Source organism: Hipposideros armiger, unplaced genomic scaffold (assembly GCF_001890085.2).
Source record: "Hipposideros armiger isolate ML-2016 unplaced genomic scaffold, ASM189008v1 scaffold_743, whole genome shotgun sequence".
Lineage (NCBI taxonomy): Eukaryota > Metazoa > Chordata > Mammalia > Chiroptera > Hipposideridae > Hipposideros > Hipposideros armiger.
In genome coordinates this window covers 305,371-330,594 of record NW_017732093.1, presented here as the reverse complement: position 1 = coordinate 330,594, position 25,224 = coordinate 305,371, and the positions used below count along the sequence as shown (strand labels likewise).

At 37.8% G+C, this 25,224-nt stretch overlaps 1 protein-coding gene across 1 annotated transcript in view; it reads left to right on the top strand.

Moving 5' to 3' along the window:
• PIK3R3 (phosphoinositide-3-kinase regulatory subunit 3) overlaps window positions 1-25,224 on the top strand; it is an 86,837-nt gene that overhangs the window by 3,403 nt on the left and 58,210 nt on the right. Inside the window, exons 2-6 of the mRNA XM_019627990.1 lie at window positions 9,291-9,310; window positions 13,877-13,906; window positions 14,703-14,713; window positions 20,143-20,172; window positions 24,719-24,729. Coding sequence (XP_019483535.1) covers window positions 9,291-9,310; window positions 13,877-13,906; window positions 14,703-14,713; window positions 20,143-20,172; window positions 24,719-24,729 — 102 coding nt within the window. The remainder of the gene's footprint in view (window positions 1-9,290; window positions 9,311-13,876; window positions 13,907-14,702; window positions 14,714-20,142; window positions 20,173-24,718; window positions 24,730-25,224) is intronic.

Genomic DNA, 25,224 nt, shown 5'->3' with positions numbered 1-25,224 from the left:
GTTACTTGTTGAAATCTTACATATGTTTAGGGCCCAGGATAGAGGCCTTCTTTACCAGGACATATGGTCACTGATACATGGTCACTTCTGTTAGAAGACATCCTTTCCTTTTCCCTCTGTCTTCTAACACTTCTCAGATAGAACTTCTTCCATTCTGTCTAAAGTAGCTTCTGCATTTATTTATGTGTGTTTCCCCCTATGGAATTGTCTTTCCACCAGATTATGAGCTTTTTAGCTTGCTCAGGGTCTTGCAAGTACTAGACAATTTCATAAATAGGTATTGGATTATTGGGTTGTCGGAGAAGTCATGACGTATTTTTTCTATGTTTTTCGTTGCAAAAATGCATCATGACATTTCTGACAACCGTTAATAAATACCTAAGGCACACCGTTTCTTTCTAGCCTTTAAGTGATTTTCTACTTAAGGCCCTTGGTCACCTTATAACTTGGCTATTACAGTAGCTCAGGGCTAAATAACTTTTGAATTAGACAGTTGTTAACTTAGGGTCCTTAACTGTAATATTAATATTATAGTTTTTAAAATATGATCTTCATCTTAATTTTAGACTGAACCATAAATGCAAAATTGTTATTGCTTCCTGCTGCATCCAAAGCTGTTTTTCTTTTTTTCTGTTAATCCTTGTGTGTGTTTTTCCCTATTAAAAAGCTATTTTTCAAAGGTGTTTCCTTTCAGCCTTTTCAAAAACTACTATTGTCATGTATCCTGAAGGCCTTTAGTAACTTTATGGATTGCTATACCTGCTATAATTTACTGACAATGTAAGGGTTGGATCCAAATGCAAGACTGATATCTTAATTTTTATGTATTTGCGAGGAACAATAGAAATACTGAACTGTTTAAATGAAACATAAAACTTTATTTTGGAAATGTTAATATTGTGGTACAGAGAATTGCTGATAAGCATCTTGGTTAGTCCTGTTATGATTTGGGAATTGGGATTGTTCTATAACTGAACAATTGCTGGATAGGCCTCTCAAAGAGCCCTGCCTTTAGGAACTATTAGAGGATTACCAATACATGCCTGATCATAAACTCATGCCCAAAGCTTATAGATCGTGATCTGTTAGCTCGCACTTTATTTTTGACATTGTTTTTATTTTGGGAAGAGGTAATGAATGACTTCTTTTTAAAATTAGTGGATACAATTCTTTTTAAAAAGTCTGTAGACCCTTTTTGTTCTTATCAAGACAAATTTACGAAATTACCTTTAGGGCAACAACATCTCTTCAGTAGTAATTAGAAAATGTTTTAATTGTTTGGCAAAACATAAATATTAGGGAGGTTCAGAAAGTGGTTCTCAATTTTTTGGTCTCAGTACCCATTTTATACTCTTAAAAATTATTGAGGACACCAAAGACCTTCTGTTTAAGTGAGTTATAGCTATTGCTATTTACTGGATTAGAATACAACTGATGAATTTAAAAAATATTTAATTCATTTAAAAATAAAGCATTACATGTGTACATAATTTTTTTAATGAAAAAAAGCTAATTTTCAAAAAAAAAGAAGAGTGGCATTGTTTTATGTTTTTGCAAGTAACTTTAATATCTGGCTTTTTAATCTTTAATGTCTGGCTTAATAGAAGATATCGAAATTTCCATGCCTGCTCCTGCATCCAGTCTATTAAAATATCACAGGTCATAGCCTCTGGAAAACTGTATTGTACAGTTGTGAGAGAATGAGAGTGCAAAAGGCAAATAATGTGTAGTAATACTATGAAAATATGTTTGATTTCTTGGATCCTCCGAAAGGGTCTTGGGGACCGATAAAGGTCTCTGGACTATACTTTGAGAATCTAGTAGTCTAGAAGTTACCTGACTACACAGTTTGATGGCCAACCTAATAAAGTATCTTCTGACTTTTTTGAAGTCATGAAAAGATTGTTTCAGGAAACTTAATTGCTTACTCTGGCATACTTGGCATTTTTATCCTGGTAAAATTTCAGTTAAGTAACATTCTGGTGGAGAACTGGCATGCTGGCCCTGTGGTCGGGGAAAATATCTGCTGAGGAACACACTGCAGAAATGGTTACCTGCCACTGTGTGGTCCTTACTATTAGCAGGTTGGGCATTCTACGTCTATGGTTGAACAATTCTTTATAACTCTGAACATTTGATGGGTTCATCTTATATATAAATGCTTCTGTGTGTGGTAAGATATTTCTTTCATAAGCTAGGTGTCAGTTTTAAATGATATAGTATGGGACAATGTTAATATCAAATGATATAAAAGTCATATGAATTTTTTTCACATCTTATTGAAAAAGATTAGTCATTGCTTTCATTTAATATACTATAGTTTATAGTTTTCCAACTATTTCATTAGAAGTATGGTGATTCTCCCTTGCATAATGCTTTTAAAATTTATTCTCATCATTGTTTTTATGTTGAATAGCTTTATATTTTTCATAGAATGTAAAAAAGATTGGACATGTTTATGGTCACCATATTTAACAAGGTAGGTAGAAAAATAATTACAAATAATGTCTATGTGACATGTGACATGATATAATTTTTATTAATATTAAAGGGGGCTATAGACTGAGTGTAACAGAAAGAACACAAGCTTTGGAAACAAATGATGTGGATTTCAAACCTGGCTTTGCTTTTTACCCTGCCTAAGGTTATATGGCTAGTACTTAACCTATCTGAGATCTATTTTTTTCTTTTGTAAAACTGAACTAATACCTACCTTTCAGACTTGTTTTGGGGATTAGATTTACTATAACTAGCACAGTGTTTGGCACATGGTATGTACCCAAATCATTGTACCCTTATATCTTACAGCATATTGATAACATATAATTATTCCAAGTCTACCTTTTTGGATACTCTTGCAGTCAAAACCTTTTGCGCTATCTCGCCCCCTTCTTTTCTTCATCCCTAACATTTAAACTGGGGTCATTTTGCTTTTGGAAGAGCTCTCTGGGGTCTTTTCTAGTTATAACATCTCATGAATCTATGGAAATGTCACTCCAAGTCATGCTTTCTTTTTAGTTTTATTGTCCATGCCCAGTTCCTAAGCATCTCATATTTGAAATGATTTGTAATGAAGGTAATAGTTGCTAACATTTGCTGAATAATTATTATAGACCAAGCACTATGTTAAATGCTTTTATACAAGGTGTGATCAAACAATATGGTGAATGTTTACAAAAAAATATTAAAGTAAAAGGCACATTGTCATTAACGCCCCTCAAAATATTCCCCCTCTTTTTGAACACACTTATCCCACTGTTCTTGCCACTTTCTGAAGCAGTTCAGGAAGTCCCCATTTGTGAGTGTCTTTAGTTGCTGTGTTGTAGCTGCCTCGATGTCCTGAATCATTTTGACTTTGGGGAAAAGCCAGATGTTGCACGATGCCAGATCTGGTGAAAGAAGTGGATGAGGACACTGTGATGTTTTTATTTGACAGAAATTGCCATATACCAGAAGTGATATGTGACATGGAGCATTGTCATGATGGAGGGTGATTTATGGCACACTTTTAAAACATACCTTCTCTCAACCGTAGCTCACACCTGACTGACTGCACCGAACAAGTTGAAACTTGTCACACAATGTTACTAAGATTCCATGAGCCGCTTCCTGTATTGAAGATCCCTGCCTTTCCGTTGGATGGCAGGTGGCAGTAGCATTCACCGTATTTGTTGATCATTACGGAAAGACTCCATGTCAGACATCACTTCTGGTATGGCAATTTCTGTACACTCAGTATGGTATATAATTCATATTGAACTTTTTTTTTTTTTAAAGATTTTATTGGGGAATTAGGGAAGGGGAACAGCCAAGTTGTTGTCCTTCAATCTTAGTTGTGGAGGGTGTAGCTAGCTTAGCTTCAAGTCCAGTCTCCATCTGGCCGCCCGTCAGCAGCTCTCGGCCACTCTTCTCAATGTGCCGTCTTCAGTCTTCGTTGTGGGTGGGCGTAGCCCACCATCTCATGCGGGAGTCAAACCGGCCGGCAGCCTTGTTAAGAGCGCACGCTCTATCCCCTGAACCACCCAGGCGGCAGCTCAGCTCAAGGTGCTGAGTTCAGTCTTTAGTTGTGGGTGGGCATAGCCCACCATCTCAAACAGGCAACCTTGTTGTTAGAAGCATGTGCTCTCACCAGCTGAGCCATCCTGCCTGTTGGCAGCTCAGCGGCAGCTCAGCTAGGGCACAGCTCACTGGCCCATGTGGGAATCGAACCAGTGATCCTGTTGCTCAGAGCTCGCACTCTTAACCAACTGAACCAGTTGGCTGGCCCCATGTTGAATTTCTAATATGCATTTGTAGAATTAACAACAAACTGAGATATGTTTCATAAAAAAGTACAGAGGGTGCCACAAACATTTATACACATTTTAAGAAAGGGGAAAAACTATTAATTGTAATACTCTATATACTGTTAACAAAAGATGAATACAAGTCACGTTTGACTTCTGCAATACAAGAGGTGCTCAAAGTGGTTACCATCAGTATCCAGACACTTCTGATTATGGTGAACTACTGCTTGAACATAGATAATATCTCTTAAAATGTGTACATATATATTGGCACCACCGGTATAAAACTGTTTCACATATAATATGTTGTGTAGAAGAAAGGGAATTAAGTAATTATATATATATATATATATATATATATATATATATATATATATATATATATTTGGCACCCCTGGTATTTAGTTAGTACGCTTTCAGTGCAAGCCGCAGAACCTAACTCAAAATGGCTTAAGAAGTAAGAAATTTTATCTTCTCATATAATAGGCTTCAGACTTGGTTGGTTACAGAAGTTCAACAGGGTCAGTAAAAACCAATATCATTTCAATTGCTTAGTTCTGCCCTCCTTGGGCTAGTAGGCTGCTTCATCCTCAGGCTAGTAGCAAAATGGTTATAGAGATTCTAGGTATCATATCCATAAACAACAATTTCTAAAAGAAGAAAGATGTCTCTTCCTGTGCTTCTATTTTTGGAGAGAGGAAACTTTCTCCAAAAACCTCTAGCAGGCTTCTTTCACATCTTTTTGACCAGAAATTGGGTCATATTCTCGAACGAATCACTAGTGATTACCCTTGAACTAACCATGTCCATGCCTGAATCTGGAATGGTGTTGGCTTCCTTGAAGTATTGTATTGGGGTGGGATTCTGTTAGAAGGAAGAAGGAGGTGATGAATGCTAGGTAGGCAATCAGCAGTGTCCACTCTGGAAAGTAATTTGGAGAACCATAGCTCTTTTCAAAGTCTTTGTCTTTGTGCTTGTAAATAAAAAGAATTGGCAAGTTAATTTTTTTCTTTTTCAAAACTAAAATCTAGTGAGAAACCCATTTTCATTTTCTGAATTGGAATTTACAGGGTCACATGTTGGTATAGAAAGTTAAATATAAGAGGCCTTTTCCTGTCTTCCTTGTCAGTTGCTTACTAGAAGAAGAGGATGCTAACTCCTCTGGTTGACAGTTTCCATATTTGAGGCATGTAGGTGTTAGAATAGAGTATATCAGTATATCAAGTAAGTGAGTGTGAGAAGGCATTTTGCAAAACTATCAAACTCCAAAGTTTAATAAATTAAGTGATAAGCTGGGGAACCTGTGAAATGATTTATGATTTTAAAGACTAGACTTAAAAATTAGGACATGACAGGGGCCGGCCGAGTGGCTCAGTTGGTTAAGAGCGTGAGCTCTGAGCAACAGGAACGCCAGTTTGATTCCCACATGGGCCAGTGAGTTGCTGCTGAGCTACCAACAGGTGGCAGGATGGCTCATCTGGTGAGAGCTCATGCTCCTAACAACAAGGTTGCCAGTTGGACTCCCGCATGGGATGGTGGGCTGTGCCCACCTACATCTAAGATTGAACACAGCACCTTGAGCTGAGTGGTTATGAGCTGCCGCCAGGCGGCCATATGGTGAATGGACTTGGAGCTGAGCTTGCTGTGCTCTCCACAACTAAGACTGAAGGACAACTTGGCTGTTCCCCTTTCCCGATTCCCCAATAAAATCTTTAAAAAAAAAAATTAGGATACTAAAATAACCCATAGATCATGTGTCTTTCAATTAAAATATACTATGTAACTAAGTATTGACTTTTCCAGTAGTATGTTGGAAATCTAGAGGCAGTATGGTGGAGTAGTTAAGAGAAGGGGCTCTGGAATCAGACTGCCTGGGTTCAGATTGTGCCTCTTCCATTTCCTAACATGTGTCCATGGGCAATTGACTTAACTTTTCTGTTTTGGTTTCCTCACCTAAAAAATGGGGATAATCCTCAATAGGATTGTTGTGGGGATTTTGTAAATTAATAACTGTAAAGCACTTAAGATGGTGATTGGAACATACTAAGCACCCATAAATGTTTTTATTTGTTGCTGTTGTTCATGTATTTCAATAAATATTCGATTGTCAGACACTGTTCTAGGTATAGCAGTGAACAGAATAGCAAAACTCCTTGAATTCATGGAGCATACATTTTTAAGGGAGGGGAGAAAGCAGACAATAAACTAATTCCTAAGTAAAATACACAGTGATGGTAATAAATGATATGGAGAAAAAGTAGAGGAAAAAATAGAGAGTGCTGGTTGGGTGGAGGAACTGCTATTTTAAATAGGAGTGCAAGGAAGCCTTGACCTAAGGAAGTGAGGGAATAAGCCAGGTAGATATATGGGAGGTGTCAGGGCAGGCAGGGGTGTGGGCTGGGTAGAGGGAATACCAGATGACTTACTCTGAGGCAGAAACATTTCTGTCATGTATTTGAGGATCATCTTGGAGGTCAGTGTGGCTGGAGTGGAATGAGGGGAAAGTAGTAAGAAATGAAGACAAATAATGGTATGGGTGGTGGGGAAAACTGTGTAACAACTTTGGCTTTTAAAACTTGAATGAGATGAGAAGCCATGCAAGTGTATTGAGCAGTGATATATTATGATTTCTGGTTTGAAAAGATCATTCAGGCTGCTGGTGGAGAGTAGGAAAAGATGGATGTGGAGAAAATGGTTAGGCTATTGCAGTAAATGAGCTGAGGGTGCAGCTTGGACAAAGGCGGAAGCTGCGAAGGTGGTGAAAGTGGTTGGATTCTGAATATTATTACTGCCAGTTATATAGCATGTCGTTTCTAAGCCGACTTAGTCACTTTATTGTCTAATTTCTTAGCTTTATATTTCTCTATATGCTTTAGTAATTAAAAGGTTTAACTTTTAAAATAATGCCCAAACTATTTTATACATTTTTGAAATATTTTTCTCTTTTTTGAAGTGTTATAATTTCTGATCTCTGACATTTGGGTGCAAAGCAGCATAATATGTGGCCTTAGTTATTTGATGAAGGCTTACTCATTCGTTACTTCTACAAACATTACCGTATAAATCTAGACTGCACTCAATTTCCTTTTCAAAGTTACTTTTGAAAGTAAATTAATCTTAAAATTCTTAGTTTCTCTATGGTGGGCTATGAAGGGGAGAAGAAGTTAAGGAGAAGGAAGCCATGACATACATGTTTTATTTTACTTCATGTGTTAAAGTTGTTGGTGTTTTAGAATAATTATATTTATGTACTTTTGCTTGTTAGTGTAATGCTTGAGTTCTTGAATAGAGACATTGCTGTGAAATAGGGAAGTGTTGCTCACTGTTTAAGAGCTCTACTGTCAGGTTGCTTGGATTTCCAGTTCTAGCCCGGTCTACTTCTAGAATCTGACCTTGGAGTTTCCTCATCTGTAGGGGAGAGAGAAGAATGTTAACCCCATTGCAGGGTTATTGTGAGAATTATATGAGTTAGTACGTGTAAGACACTTAGAGCAGATATCTATTGTTATTGTTATTATTTTCATTATTAAGCTGGGATGCTTGTGACATATCTCCTGACTTCCATGCAGAGGAAGCACCAGCCTAAAAGTTAAATTAAATTGAAAAGCAATTTAAATCTTTATTCCAGCCTCTCAAAAATGCTAAAGGGTATTATTACATTTATACCATACTGCAATACCACTTAAATGCAGATTTTTCCATTTTCGATCAGTATCTTTGCATGGTTAAATCCAAACCTCCTCCTCTTCCAAACTCTCTCATAACAACTTGTACAGTCTCATCTTCTTGTTTCCTTCCTTCCCTTCTCAAACTTACTAGTTTCTCTTCTAGGAGTACCTTTTTCCCTTTAAATTTAAACTCTCTCTTTTGCCTATTTCATTACACTGATCTGTATAATAAGGGCTAGGAGCCAAGAGAGTAAAGAAAAAAAGCTATGAATACTCATACAGCAACATTTTTTTGGTCATACTTAGCTGCCATAGAGGGTATAACATATTTTGGCTTTTAGAAAGAAACCTGCTTAGTTTTAAAATGACAATCAGGTGGTTTAGACCTGTTGCAGGACATTAGTTTAGGACTTGGGGTTCAGTCTTTCTTCTAGTAGTCATGTACCGTAAGAGCAGCTGTCACATCTGTCTGACTGGGACTGACCTCTCCTTTGATTCCTAGGGATCAACCAAGGGCATTTAGAGTAGAGTTGCCAGATAAAATCCATAGAATATGTCTCGTGCAATATTTGGGACATACTAAAAAATTATTCATTGTTTATCTGATATTTAAATCTGAGTGTTCAGAATTTTTATCTGCTAAATATGCCAACCCTAATTTAGAGAGAGGCTAGCCAGTACTGTTGGGTTGTTGGAAAAATCATGACGTATTTTTTCTATGTTTTTCATTGCAAAAATGCGTCATGACTTTTCCGATAACCCAATAGATAGTATTTCCTAGTATTCCCTATGGTGTTTAGAGATGGATATGTAACTTGATGGAGTGGATATCAGGATACCTTCAGTTTCAATAACAAAAAGTCCAACTCAGATTGGTTTAAACAAAGAATTTATAAGTTCATGTAATTCAAAAATCCAAAGAGAATGAGGGCCCCTGGCATGGTTTCATTAAGACTGTCAGGCTTTGGTCCTGTTTTGCATTTCTCTCGGCTCTCCTCTATATCAGTTTTTTTCCTCAGGCTGGCTTCCCTGATAGTGCAAGATGACTGCTTTTGGCTCCTAGGACTACATGTTTTCTCATTTCTGGGGGAGAAATAGGATTCTTTTCACAAATATAACACAAAAATCCTGAGCTTGACAATAGACTGTTACTGTGTTCCAAAGGATCACTGTCTTTAAATCTGGATTCCTCGAACTATTAATTGTAGCTTTCTCTGTCTAGACCAGTGGCTCTTAAACTTGAGTGTTCATCAGAACCACGTGAAGGACGTGTTAAAGCACAGATTGCTGGGCCGGCCGAGTGGCACGTTGGTTAAGAGCTGGCTTGGGACGCCAGCTCTGAGCAGCAGGACCCCGGTTTGGATCCCACATGAGGGCCAGTGACACTGCCCTCTACAGCTAAGATGGTGAGCAGCAGCTGGACCTGGAGCTGGGCTGCCATAAGTTGCCAGCGATGGCGTAGGCTGCAGCCCCTGCTGCAGTGGGCTGCCATAAGCTACCGTGTGTGGCCGGCAGCCAGCATGAGTGGCCAGCAGCCGGTGTGAGCTGCCAAGAGCCACTGTGAGTGGCTGTCCAGAGGCCGGCGACCGATCTGCCTCCCCCGGGAAGAGAGCAATGATCACAATACCAACATGGGCCAGTGAAGCGACATCCTCCACAACTAGACTGAAGAACAAAAGGACAGCAACTTGTCTGTTCCCCTTCCCCCAATTCCCTAATAAAACCTTTAAAAAAAAAAAAAGCAGAGATTGCTAGGGCCTACCCCCAGAGTCTCTGAGTCAGCAGATTTGCGGGGGAGGGGGGGGTAGGTTCTAAGAACTTGTATTTATAACAAGTTTCCAGATGTTACTGATTTGGCTGGTCTGCAAACCACATTTTGAGAATCATTACTGTGTCAAATCAGGACCTTTTCCTGGAGCTGGGGAAGGGGTCAGTCCCACATAAACAAACTCCTTACCAGCATGGAGAAGGAACAAAATAATTACAGTGACCACTAAAAAGAGGACTGCTATTGTTTCGCGTATCCAGCTTCCCTTCTCTTTTATTTAGGTAACAGCTTCTTGATTTTTCTCTTGGAACCACTCGTTCCCCATTTGTAATGTGGTTGGGGTAGAATTGATCTAACTCATCCCCTTTAAGGGTGAGCACATGACCCAAGCCTGGCCAATAAGGTCACTGCATTCGCCTGGCAACAGTGAATAGCCAAGGAGTTATAGGGCAGTGATCTTTATAAAGTAATCAATGTATATTACTATACATTACTATTTACTGTCCTGTCTAGTGATATTAAGATGGCATGATCCCTCAAAGAGCTCAGACTGTAATTAAGGAATACTCACATGTAAACAAATGCATATAGTACTTCTCTTTTTAACTTATGCACTTTCTCCTGGCTATCATCTAATATATGTTCCATTATGTACTGTATTACCTACAGCCTTTATAATCCTCACCACACTTATTATCAGTTGTTTAGTGTCTTTAGTCTTTATTGGATTACATATTCCATCAGGATAAGGACTGAGTCCATAATTAACTGCTGGATTTCCAATATTTAGCACTGTCTCTGGCAGAGGTGCTCAATAAATATTGGTTGAATGAATATTTTTAGTAATAGAAAGGTGTATAAGCAGAAGAAGGAATGATTGGTTTACTGGTGGGGTAGTGGAGAGGTAACAGCCTGGGTGAATGCACAAAATTGTTAAGGCACCTTGGTGTATTTTGGAAACTATAAGTAATTCAGTTTTGTTGAAACATAATGTGTGTGGTGGAAAGTGGTGGTGGATGAGTCTGGAGAGGTAGGAGAGGACCAAATCATGAAAGGCCCTGAGCGCTACACTTAGAGGTTGGATTTTAACCTGTGACATTTGGGAAGCCACTGACTAGATTCAAATAGGGACAAGATTTATTGGCTGCAAAGTGAAAAATAGATGGAAGGAGAGCAAGATTAAAGAAGGGAAACTGGTTAGGAAACTGTTTCAGTAGAGATTAAAGATATTATGAAGTTCTAAGGTTAAAACAAATATGGATGGGGGGACCCTGTGGACAGAATTTAGGTGAACTCATGGAGATTTCCACTATAAATTTAATTTTAACTACAGAGACATTGTATTAGCCAATCTGAACTACTATTCATAGTTCTACATCTGTACCCATTTAATATTTGTAACCACAGATTATATTTTTGTTTCATCTTCTAATCATCAAAAAAAAAAAGGAAATGTGCCCCCCCCACCAAAAAAAAAAAAAAGCCTGAGGTAAGGTAGTAGCAGTGACAATGAATAGGGGATTTTGTTAAAAAGTAGAATTGATGGGACTTAGAGACTATCCTGAGAAAAATAAAAGAATCTAGAGTGAATTTTAGTGTTCTGGCTTGGGAGATGGTTGTACTATTATATGCCAAGGGGCACAATTTAAGGAGAAAGGACAGATTTGGATTATATGGCTTCTTAAATCAAAATGAGGCAGAGATGAAATGGCCCAGGAGGGAGGGGTTCTTTTTCTCTTAGGCTTTACTGGAGGAGGAAAGGGGAGTGGCTCCTACTGAGTCCAGGTTTGGAACCTAGAGCAGATGGTAGGTAGTAAATCAGATACCACTGAGTTCCTAAAGGTGTGGGAGAGATTGCAGTGGGACCTTGACTGCTCCCAGGGTATTACTTGCTAAGGTCATATCAAATTTCCCGGGGTATTTATTAGAAGAGAAAAAAAAGCCCTGACAATCCAATAGAAAAATGGGCAAAAGATATGAAAAAGCGTTTCATAAAAGAGAATAATCAAATGGCCAACATATGAAAAGCTGATCAATTTCATTAGGAATAAGGAAAATGCAAATGAATTTAAACCACAGTGATACTATTACACACTTATTGCAGATGTAGAGTAACTCTCATATACTGTTAAGAGGGAAATAGTTTGGCACTCTCTAGAAGGGGTGAGATACACGTTCTAGTAACCAGAATTCTGAATCCTAAATATACCCTACAGAAATGTACTGATACAAAAACAGGGCGTATGTGAAAAAATGTTCACAGCAGCATTGTCCATTAATAAGCAAACAACTACTCAAATACCTATAGAAAGAAATACAGACTGTCAACACCTTGACTTTAGGACTTTTGATGTCTGGAACTGTAAGATAATAAATTTGTGTGTGTTTTTTTTTTTTTTAAGATTTTTATTGGGGAATTACGGGATGGGAACAGCACTGGGGAATTGGGGGAAGGGGAACAGACAAGTTGCTGTCCTTTTGTTCTTCAGTCTAGTTGTGGAGAACGTCGCTTCACTGGCCCAGTTGGCACCATCATTGCTCTGTTCCCGGGTGAGGCAAATCAGTCGCCAGCTTCTGGACGGCCGCTCATAGCAGCTGCTGGCCGCTCATGCTGGCTGCTGGCTACTCACAGTAGCCCATGGCAACCCATTGCAGCTGGGGCTGCAGCCCATGGCGTCTCCGGTAACTAATGGCAGCCCAGCTCCAGGCTGAGCCGTTGCTCAGCATCTCAGCTGTAGAGGGCAGTGTCACCTGCCCTCATATGTGGGATCCGAACCGGGGCCCTCTGGTGTCCCAAGCCAGCTGTTAACGCGCCACTCGGCCGGCCCAAATTTGTGTTGTTTTAAGCCACTAATTTATGATAATTGGTTATGGTAGGAATAGGAAACTAAGGCAGAGTGTCTATCAATGCCTTAGAGTAAAAGGCAGCTCCAACTTTATCTTTCAGAAGATTAATTTTTTTTCTCAAACTTTAAGTTATCTACTCATAAATCTTTTCTTTTTAAATATACTTTTAACATTGTTTTTGCTATTTAATAACAATTGTAGGGCAAAAAGTGTCTATAATCCCATCATCAAATCAGTGTTTTCATTTGATCATATTCTAGTTCTTTTCTTTTACCACATTCTATTTTTACATATTTGTAGCAACATCAAGGAATGGATTTTACAATCTACATTTTTACTAGTAACACTCCATGAGGTTTTTTTTTCATTTTGCTTAATTTTTTTGTGTGAGATCCTCTTACCCCACTCCTTTCCAACCTCAGGTAAGCATCCTTTGCTGCTCCTGCAACATTTCAAAAATACTCCCACCTTGAGGTCTTTGTAATTGCTGTTCACTCTACCTGTAATACCCTTCATTCAGCCATCCTCCCAGCTCACTCCTTTACTTCCTTCAGGTCACTGCTCAAAAGGTCACCGTAAGAGAATATATTTGTAATACATGTAATGGACAAGGGATTGGAATGTGGACGTCTTTGGAGGGCCATTGCTCTATCACAGACTCTAAATTTGAAAATAAAATTTTTACTGACTTTCTTAGGGTTTGATGAATGAGGAATGAGATAAAAGAGAGAGGGCCTTTACTATCAGAGAATGAGCTTGGTGAAAGTTTTAATTTTGAATATTCTACATCTGCCTTAGGGGGCTACCTTAGAGTTAGCCTTATACATGATGGGAGGGGTGCCTGAAAGACCACTGGAAACTTGTAAGTCATGTCTTCATATAGTTGCTGCCTTGAGAGGGAAGAGGATTGTGCTTTGTTAGAAGACTGATTTGAATTTGGCCTGCTTAGAGGCCAGCTGAGTGGCTCAGTTGGTTAAGAGCTTGCTCAAGAGTTTGAGCTCTGAGCAACAGCAGTTTGATTCCCGGCCTGAGCTGAGCAGCTGCTGAGCTGCCAACAGGTGGCAGGATGGCTCAGCTTAAAAAAAAGAACTTGAATTTGGCCTGCTTAATACTGTGTGACATTGAACAGTCCTCATCTATAAAATCGGAGTAGTAATACTTAATTTGCAAAGATTTTTATAAGGATTATAAAATATAAAATATATACAGAGGGTACCAAAAATGTATACACATTTTAAGAAAGGAAAAAACTGTATTAAATTGTAATACGTACTCAATATATACCGATAACAAAAGATGAATACAAGTCACATTTGACTTCTGCAATTACAAGAGGTGTTCAAAATGGCTACCATCCATGTAATTTTGATAATAGTTTTTTCCTTGCTTAAAAGATGTATACATTTTTTTTGCCCCCCCACCCCGTGTGTGTGTGTGTGTGTGTGTGTGTGTGTGTGTGTGTGTGTGTGTACACACACATAATGAAATAATACTTAGCTTAGCATCTGGCATATAGTAGGAACTCACTTTTCTTTTTTTAAGATTTTTATTAAAATATAGCTAACTTACAATATTAGTTTCAGGTGTATATTATAGTTATTCAACAGGAGGTACTCATTTTTCTTGAAGGTCAATGTTTTTGTGATACAGTGGTAGGGAAATGTTAGAGAGGTTAAGTTAAGGTGAGGGGCTTGTGCTAGAAGTTTTGCTAGAGGCAACTGCACACCTCACTTGCTAGAAGCTACCTGACTAGTGTGTGTTTGGTTCTAAGATCAGGATGGGTAAAATTTGGGGATAAGACATGCAATGCGTTAATATCTGTAGCTAGTATGGTTGATCATCATTCTTTTTTCTATTACACATTTTACCTTTTTCTATGAGAACTTTCAAAAACTTGTTTCTGTCTCCAGGCTGACTTTTTTTTTTGCTTTTTCTGCCTTCAGTAAAATTCCACTGCTCTTCTTTCAGCATAATTATTCTAGGATCTTCACTTCCTCTCTATGGTAAGCTTAAATGCTGATCATCTCATGCATTAATTCAACAAATTTTTATCGAGTGCCTTCTATCTGTGAGACAATCAGCACTGGAGCTACAATAAGAAAATATGTGTTCTTAAGGAGCTCACAGTTTTAGTACAAAGACAGGTCAACAGCTAAACTATAATGAATAAGCTTTATATTAGAAGACTGAGTAAAGAGCTCTGTGGAATCAAAGAGGAGGTAGTGCTCAACTAGGCCTAAAAATGTGAGAAAGGGTGTCATGGAAAAAACTATGCATGATCTGAGTCTTAAAAAAAAAAATGTAGCTGGATAAGGGAGTGTGGTGAGGGGGTGGGAGAGAAGGAGGAATGGGCATTCCGTGAGGTGCCGGGAACCTGTACAAAGCATGAGAAAGCATTGTGTGTTGGGATGAGCTTTGGGTGTTTTGGTGTGGCTAGGGTGAAAGTTGGCTGTGGGAAAGTAATAGGAAAATGAACTTAGAAGAGTAAGCAGGGACCAGACCATGAAGGGCCTTATATACCATACTGAAGAGTTTGGATTTCATTTTATAGGTAGTGGGAAACTCTTGAAACATAATATGCTAAACCAATATGATTAGATTCAAGACTCAAAAGCAGCAGGGAAAGTAGAAAAAGAACAAGGAGATTGGTCCCTGGGAAGCCCAGGGAGAGATTTTCAGAAGGAAAAAATGGCTAACAGTGTAAAACCTAAAGTGATTCTGTGAAATAAAGATAGAAAAGTTTCTGCTGGACTTTGTTATTGAGAAGACATTAATAAGACATACATTTAGTGAATGGGGTAGAAATCCAAATTACAATAGGTTGAAGAGTAAATGGAAAGTGAGAAAATACACTACAAGTATAGGCCACTCTTAGAAAACATGCTGTGAAGCATAAGTAAGAGGTAGCTAGAGAGGAGACCTGAGAAACAGATTTTTTTTTTAAAGGTAAAAGAATTGAACATGTATATGTTTTGGTAGAGATGATAAAGTAGAGATAAAGTTGAATATATGGATGAGTGTGTGTGATTTGATGAAACAAGTTGTTGAGTTTGGAGGTGAAAAGGGATTATCACCCAGGGAAGGAGGAGAGATACCTTTGTCTAACACTTAGAAGGAGGAAGCTAAGATGGGTTTGAAGAAGAATGTAGGTTGGAAAATTGGGCGAGGTCACATTTCTTTTTTTCTGATAGAGGACAATTGTGAGAGAAGAGGTATATAGAGTGTTGGGCCTGAGATTTGGAGTAGCCGTTGGTCACGGTGTGGGATGGAAAAGGTGACTGTTCAGAGGCATATAGATGAATTACTAACAGGATAGTTAATCTCAGTTAAGATAAGAGACATAAATTTGTGGTGGCACAAATTCCCAGCTTTTTGTGATTTCTTCTGCAGAACTCAGCAGTTGTGATATGGGAACAGAGGAAGCAGGTGGTTGGATTGATTCTCCATGATTGAGAGATTTATGGGCTGTTGTGGCAAAGAAGAACAAGGAGCTTAGTGGAGATATTGACAAGAGAATGGTTGATGCCCAACATGGAGGGAATAGTTAAGTAAATTATGACACAGTCATATCAAAAACTATTTTGCAGCTAATAAAATTTATGTTTATAAAGTGCCTATTTTATAATGTTAAGGTAATAAAAGTGCTGTATGTTGTACAAAGGTTTAGTAATGATCAACTGTAATATTCTAGGCATAATGATGAAAAAATACTCTCAAAACCAAAGAGTATTGGTCCCCCTATTTGCACATAGATAATAATTTGACAGGGATTATTATCTTCACTTTACAGGTGAAGAAAATGAAATTAGCAAAGGTGACTTGTTCAGTCATAAATTTTGTAAATGGCAGAGAGATAACTATTATATGTAGTACTTATTCAATAGTTACTGTGTCAGGCATTGTTTTATATATGCAGTCTTAATATTTTCCTCACATATTTCTTTAATTTTCATCTTTCAGTTAAGAAAACAGATTCAGAGGAGAATAATAATATGAGCAACACATAGCTAAGTATGAAAGAGTGATACCAACAAGTGCTTTAGGAGTTCAGAAGGCGGTGTTGTGAGAAGAAAGACTTTGGAGATGATGATATTTGAACTTTGACTATGAAGGGTGGGTAGGATAGCCTTTCTTGTTGTTGTTCTCTTTGATTTACTTTTTCCACATTAAAAAAAAAGGTTCTCTATAAGAGTCTAGTATATCATGTTTCTAGAGCCTTTTGCTTGGATAAGAAAAAGTATTATTCTTGCTTTTTTTTTTTAAAGATTTTTATTGGGGAATTGGGGGATGGGAACAGACAAGTTGCTGTCGTTTTGTTCTTCAGTCTAGTTGTGGAGGACGTTGCTTCACTGGCCCAAGTAGGTACCATCATTGTGCTCTTCCTGGGCTAGGCAGATCAGTCGCCGGCTTCCAGACAGCTGATCACAGCGGCTGCTGGCCGCTCACGCTGGTTGCTGGCTACACACAGTAGCCCATGGCAACCCACTGCAGCAGGGGCTGCAGACTACGCCTTCGCCGGCGACCCAGCTCCAGTTTGAGCTGTTGTTCAGCATCTTAGCTGTAGAGGGTAGTGTAACTGGCCCTCATATGTGGGATCCGAACTGGGGTCCTCTGGCATTCCAAGCCAGCTCTTAATTAACTGAGCCACTCGGCCAGCTCTATTCTTGCTTATTTTTAATGAAAAGACCAAGGCTATCGTAGATGTCATAAAGGGACCCAATATCATTTCCTGATCTCTAGTGCATCACATTTGACACTGCTTTAGAAGGAATGGAAGAAATAATGGCTTCCAATGAAATTTGCAAGTTGAATCATGCACTCCTTGGTAGGCCTTCTAGAATAGGTTTCAAAGGTAATTACAAAGTTGTGTGTCTGTCTATCCATCTATCCATCCGTCTTTTTCTGTCTTACACAGTCATTTATATTTGAGTATTATTTTTTACTATGGTTAATGGAAGAAAACACTTCATTAGAAACAATGATTAAAAGGCCACTGAAACCAAGGGTTTAGCTCTTTCCTGCTGAGCTGAAATGGGCAAGAATAAGGACTTTTTTTAGTATTGTATAGTAGTTCTGTCCCCCCACCTCCTTATTCATGGTTTTGCTTTCCAAGGTTTCAGCTACCCATGGTCAACTATGGTCCAAAATATTAAATGGAAAATTCCAGAAATAAATAATGCGTAAGTTTTAAATTTTGCAGTGTTCTGAGTAGCGTGGTGAAATCTTACATTGTCTCACTTTGTCCTGCCCAGGACGGGAATCATCCCTTTGTCTAGCTTAGCTATGCTGTGTATGCTATCCACTCGTTAGTCATTTAGTAGCCATCTCAGTTTTCATATCAACTGTCATGGTATCATAGTGCTTGTGTTCAAGTAACCCTTATAGTATGCTAACACTATGTCATAATGCCTATGTCATTTACTTCACTTCTCTTATTAGGTAGGCATTATATCATATCATCACAAGAAGAAGGGTTGAGGAAATTCCCTTCAATTCCTAGTTTGTTCAGTGTTTTTTATCATGAAATGGTATTTGATTTTGTCAGATGTTTTTTCTTCATCTATTGTGATGATCAAAACTTTATTAATATGGTGTATTACATTGATTTTTGTTTGTTGAACCAACCTTGCATTCCTGGACTAAATCTCACTTGGTCATGATGTAAAATCCTTTTTATATGTTGCCGGAGTCGATTTGCTAGTGTTGAGGATTTTGGTTCCTAAGAGGTATTGTTCTGTAGTTTTCTTCTCTTTTGTTGTCTTTTTCTGGTATTGGTATCAGGGTTACAATGAGTTGAAATGTGTTTCCTCCTCTGTTTTGCTACACTCCCCACCTGCACATCTAATTTTAGCTTTCTTCAGTTTTGATATTCACTTAAAAAAATATTAATGCTATTTTTTTGGTTCTGGTTAGTCTTTTTATGAACACCCAGAAATACATTGTGGTCTTCATAATTGCAGTTAGCTTACCAGATGGAAACATGACTCAGATCCAGTAAAGTTTTAATGAGATTTCTGGTATTCCAGTGAAATCTGCTTAGGATATTATCTCTCTTGGATGGCCAAATACAAGGGCACATAAAAATTAGAGATAGGAGGGACTATTTAGATTTAATCAAATGTTTTGTAGGTAAGCAGATAAGAGGGTTTCAGAGAATTGTCCAAAGTTATATTGGTTGGCTATATGCGAGCCAGTTTTTGTTTTAGATCAGAAGCTTTCATTCACCAATGATTAGTAATCTGTAAAAATGATAGGTTTAAAAAATTGTTTCAATTCTGTCTATGTGTTTGTGAGCTAAAACTTATTTTCCTTAATCATCCCATTCTCTAACGAGAAGTCTTTGAAAATATAATGAATTAATTGCTATTAGGAGGAAATTATTATTATTAGAATTTTTGGAATCTTCAAAGTAGTTAACTTTAACAAGAAATTGCTGTTTGCCTAAATTATATCATATGAATGGGCACAAAAAGACAGTTTCAAAATAAATTGAAATCTGAAGGAAATCTGTCTATAGCTTGGGAAAAACACAGAGGGAGGGAAAATGACGTTACAATTTCAACCTAAATGTTTTAGCTTTTTATTAGTTAATTAAATGTTATGTCTCCTAATTGTCAAAACCATTGTTTATTTTGGTTGAGACAGTTTTTTAGAAAAATACTTTTTCTTTTTAATTAAAATTTATGGAGGTGGAAATGGTCAACAAAACTACATAGGTTTCAAGTGTACAATTCTATGATACATCATCTATATATTGTATTATGTGTTCACCACCCAGAGTCAGTTCTCCTTCCATCACCATATATTAGAAAAACATTTTCAAGGAAAAAATTAGCAGTATAATTTAAAGAAAATATCATATATATTTCCAGAGATAAGATCATACTTCAATTTTGTTGAGCCAAGAAGCTCAAGTAACACTACCTGCTGGAAACTGCAGTTGTCTGTCTCATCATCAGTAATACACGGCCCAAATTCTGTAATGTGATTGGCTGTTGTACTGTTTTCATTCAGAGATTAGTTTTGCCTACAACAACTGATTTGGGATTGGGATTTAGCTCACAAAGCCAGTTGGTTGTTAGGACATAGGAAAGGATTAGTGTTACTAATGAGCATGCTACAGATAAATCATTTCAGTGGGGAAAATAGTATTTGTCCATGCGTGAGCAAAATTGTTCTTTAATTCAATGCTGCATGCCAAATAGTTGGTGAAGTCTGGATTTGAATGTGGCAGCTCACTGATGCTGAGGGGAAGTTTTGTTTAATCATTGTCTTTTAAAAAGAAGTTGGTTAAAGCTGACAATTGAAATTTTGTTTTTGTTTCTCTCCTCTTGTTTCCATAATTTTATTTTTAGGGTTTCAAAAAGCTAAGGATTTTATTAAAAAAAATTTTTTTAAAGATTTTATTGGGGAATTGGGGAAGGGGAACAGCCAATTTGTTGTCCTTCAGTCGTAGTTGTGGAGGGCACAGCTAGCTCAGCTCCAAGTCCAGTCGCCATCCAGCAGCCCATCAGCAGCTGTCGGCCACTCAGTTCAAGGTGCCATGTTCAATCTTAGTTACAGATGGGCATAGCCACCATCCCATGCAGGAGTCGAACTGGTAGTCTTGTTGTTAGGAGCACATGCTCTCACCAGCTGAGCCATCCTGCCATCTATTGGCTGCTCAGCAGCAGCTCACTGGCTCATGTGGGAATCAAACCAGCGACCCTGTTGCTCAGAGCTCGCGCTCTTAACCAGCTGAGCCACTCAGCCAGCCCTTAAATTTTTTTCTTTCCCCAGAAGATAATTGTTTTTTCCGTCTAGATAGCCTGATCATCCAGTCATTTTTTTCTAGGCATTTTTGTATATCTAAGATTATATGAAAACATCTAGGATAATTCTAATTCTTTTTAATTTTTATTCCTCTAAAATAAAATAGATTTGTGAGTTTAGGAAATATATTTTAATAAAATTGTTCAGTTTTATTATTTTTGTATTTAAAACCTTGTATAATTCCTGGTTACTCACAAATATTTTTTCTTGGTCCCTGTTCCTTAGCAGTGGTTAGTAAAAGCTGGTTTAATGTTTTCAGAAATTCAGAATACCTTTCTACTAATATGGTCAGAGTACCATGCTTAAAACTTTCTATTTAGATTGTCAGAATTTATCATCTGATTAAATATTTCAGGTTTGTCATGTGTCTTTGATAAATCATTTACCTTTGATCACATTTAACAGGATAATCTCTTTATAAACTTTGTATTTAAACACAATACCCTCAATACCATATAGCAAGGTTTACATGAATGCAACACTTTTTTTTTTTAAAGATTTTATTGGGGGAGGGGAACAGTGTTGGGGAATTGGGGAAGGGGAACAGACAACTTGCTGTCTTTTTGTTCTTCAGTCTAGTTGTGGAAGACATCGCTTCACTAGCCCATGTTGGTTGGTATCATTGCGCTGCAGATAGGTTGCTGGCCAGTGGACGGCTGCTCACAGCAGCCCTTGGCAGCTTATGCAGGCTGCCGGCAGCTCACGGTAGCTTACGGCACCCCACTGCAGCTCCACTGCAGCCTACGCCGTTGCCGGCAACTCATGGCAGCCCAGCTCCAGGTTGAGCTGTTGTTCACCATCTTAGCTCTAGAGGGCGCAGAGTCACTGGCCCTAATGTGGGATCCGAACCGGGGCCCTGCTGCTCAGAGCTGGTGTCCCAAGCCAACTCTTAACCAACGCGCCACTCAGCTGGCCAGAAACACTTTTCTTAAACTGAGAATTTCTATGTCAAATATTTCTTTTTCAATTTGGGAGATATTTATTTACTTTCCCATATCACCAACCATGGATGTGAATAGCTAAATTTTGTATCTCCTGAGGAAAACAGCACTAATGAGTGACTTACAGTATATGGAGAACTTCAATCTTTGGTCACAGCATTAAGAGCTCCTGGTTTGGTCCAACAAGCTCTTTTTGAAATGACCTATATGTCAAGGATATTTGTAGAAGATAAGATTTACTATTAGGATGGTCAGTATTAAGAATTTTTTTTAAATGGAAGAAGTTGAGAAAGAAAGGGAGATGTTAAGAGAGCATTGCAAATTCCTTTATTTCTTTTCAGTTAATTGATCAGAACCAGTAACTAAATTTAGCTTAATGAGCTAACTGCGAAAAGGAAACAGGACTTAGTAGTAGTTTCTTTATTTCTGACTTTTCTTTATGAAATTAAAGATAATTTCTGATCTTCTAGTTTACCATTTCTACTTATACTAAACTACCAGTAACTAAGCCAAAAGTGTGAGGGGCTTTTTTTCTTAATAAGGAGATGACTGCTTTTATGTTTGTCATTTTGGGTCTGCATATGTTACTTAGGTCTGGTTTAGTGATAACTGAAATACCTGTGAACTAATATTTTTGGTAGCTACTATGTCACCTTTGCTGAGTGCAAGGGAGGATCCCCATCTTCATAGGTTCAGTTACTGGGGCCTGTAAATTAAACTAACAAATACCAGGTTAACAGGACAAAAGGTTTATTACTCATATACACAGGAGCTTCACAGAAAAGAAGTGAAAACCCAAAGAAGCAGTTAGGTGGGGTAAGGAGGCAATCAAAGATAGATCCCTGATGATACCCTAGCTTGCCTGGGAAAAGGAGCCTATGACAGATTTAGAAAGAATGACTAGAGAGGTAGAAAAAGTATAGAAGAGTGTAGGGTCGCAGATACTGTGTAAAGAGGGCGTTTCAAAAAGGAGGGAATTATTAGCAGTATCAAATGCTGCAGCTAAGGACTGAAAAATATTTACTGAATTTGGCAGCAGGGTCACTGATCCTGGTAAGAATGGTTTCAGTGGAGTAGGGAGGTTGGGAGAGGTAGGATAACAATAGATTGAGGAGGCACTATAAGTGGAGAGAGGCAGAGGACAGCTTTTGGAAAAGCTTGGGTATAAAGGAGAAAAAAGAATGGAAGTTATAGGGTATGGGTTCTTAAACTGGTATTTATAGACCCTACTTTTCCACAATATTAAATGTGCATCGTGTGTCTATGTAGTTGTGAGAGAGGCCTTGAAGCTTTCATCAGCTTTTCAAAAGTTTATAACCCAAAAGAACCACTTTTATCAGGGGACCTGTAGTTGAGTGATTTGGGCATATTTATAAACTTGTGGGAAAGGAGCCAGTAAAGCAGGAGAAGCTAGAGAGTAGGAATAGAGTTCAGGAGGACTGTAGTCCCTCTGGTGGTAAAAGGAGATGAGATCCAGAGCATTTGGTAGGGGGACTAGTTTAGATAAGAAACGAGAAATGAGTGTAGATGCACATAATTTCTAGGTGAATTGTAGGAAACTGAAGTAGCTCTCTGCTCACAATCTTTTATTTTCTCTGTTATGTAGGAGGTGGAATGGGGTCCACCAAAAATGAGTGAAGAGAGGCGGAGTATGATGTTTGAGGAAGGTGGAGAAAGTTTGAAATAGCCATAGTGAGGAGTGGGAGAGAGGGAAATCTAGGGAAAGATTTTTGGATTGTGTTGAGGTACTTGTGATAGATTATTACTAGTGAAACCAAATTGAAGACAATGTAGCTTTTTTCCTCCTCTAGCAATCTGCAGAGGGAGAAGAAAAAGCATGAAAATGGATGGAGCTATGGTTTTAGGGGTCTTGCCCGGCAGTTGCACTTGGGAGGATAAGAGGGACAAAAAAAATGAGGGGAATTATTGCAGTTGAGACAGAGAGGGAGGAAAGATCGGCATGTATAGAAAGTAATGAGTTTGAGAAATTGGAGCTCTCACAGGTGAAAGAACAGTGGGAAGATTGGAGTAAGCGGGAAAGCTGTAAAGATAGAAGTTAGAGCACATTTGTAGGATTAGGAACAGGGTTCTCATCGTAGATTTTTTTGTGTTTTTGAATCAAGATTACCAGTTGTGTTTTAAAAAACCCTGCACAGATGTCCTAGTCTTATTCTGAATCAACTGAATCAGAATCTCTAGGGAGCTGGGCCCAGAAATCTTTATTTTAAAAGTTCCATATGCGACTTAAAGAAATTAAAAAAAAATTGCATATAGAAAAATTTGTTCTCTTTGGTGCACAGGTCTGTGAGTTGTGACAAATGCGTAGTGACGCCCTTTAATAGAGCAGATAGGAGGAACAGGTTTGGTGAAGATGTTTGTTTTTGAACACCATCTAATTTCTTGTTATATTAAAGCTGCAGCCATGGAGCTGAGATTATTACACTGAATTAATATTTTTCTCCATCACTTTCTTCAGTGTAGATTAGGATGGACACACTTTTTCTGTAGAGTCAGATAGTAAATACTTAATGTGAGCCACATGTGGCCTCTGTTGCATATTTTCTTTTTTTGCATGTGTTTGTGTTTTCCAACCATTTAAAAATATAAAAACCATTCTTTGCACTGTACAAAAACAGGCAAAGGGTCATAGTTTGCTGACCCCTGGTAGGTAATCAATACAACAATAAATCAAGCTCTGATTTGTAGTGTTTCCCGATTTCTAAGTGTAAATAATCCCACTGTGGCTGACTTCAAGCTACCAATGTGACATACTGAATGCAGAGCTTGAAAGAGATGCGGTAGCACAAAGTATTTCTATGTAAACACAGTAGATGTAAATAACTTAAAAGGCATAGATAGTAAAATGAAATATAGTAAAACTTAATGAAGTGATAAATCTTGAGTTTTTATTACCTTTATTTTTAATATAATTTATTTAATTGTGCATTTATATAATTTAATTTTTAACAGTGACTATGTATAACAGTGGCTTGCAAAATTCCTGAAAATGTAACAATCAACTCTTGCTAGCCTATATAAGTTAGTTTTAACATTGTCATTGAACATAACGCTTAGAGAGGTGAGCTAATTTACCAAATCTGGTTTAAGTGACAGCACCAGAATAAACTCTTTAAGTTTCTTTTAATTTAATTTATTTATTTTTCATCACAGCAATACAAGCTCATAGCTTAAAAAGTCAAAAGGTACTTCAAGGTTTATATATAGAAAACCCCAGCAGTTCCCTGCTCTACCCTCTTCAGTACCCAATTTCTAATCTAGAAAGAGGCAACACTTAAGTCTTTTAGCTTTTTTTCCTGGTTTTTACCTTCCTATTTTTCATAATATGCTGGTAGTACTATTTAATTTTTTTCACTTTTTGATATTATTCTAAGGAAGTTGGGGATTTAGTTCTCTTACGCCATATACACTCTTTTCCTTTACCCATTTTTCCAATATATTTATATAATTATAGTTGTTTCTTAAATTCTCTTTTAGTATTTACACAATTATGACTATGTAAATAGTGTTCACAGACAAGCCATTAGTATATGACTATATCTCCTTTCTTACATAATTTTTTTGAATTAATTATCACCTTAGTTTTTAAAAATTTGCCTGATTTTTTTTTAATGTACTTGTGACAGTATTATCCCATACTCTTTGACAGAATTATAAAACTCAATATGGTTAAACATCAGATAAGCTATCGTTTCCATTTTGTTTTTTCTTTCAACATACCCCCTGTCACCCTTTATTCTTTCTTTCTTTTTTTTTTTTTTAATTGGGGAATTGGGGGATGGGAACAATGCTGGGGAATTGGGAGGAGGGGAACAGACAAGTTGCTGTCCTTTGGTTCTTCAGTCTAGTTGTGGGGGGCATTGCTTCACTGGCCCAAGTTGGCA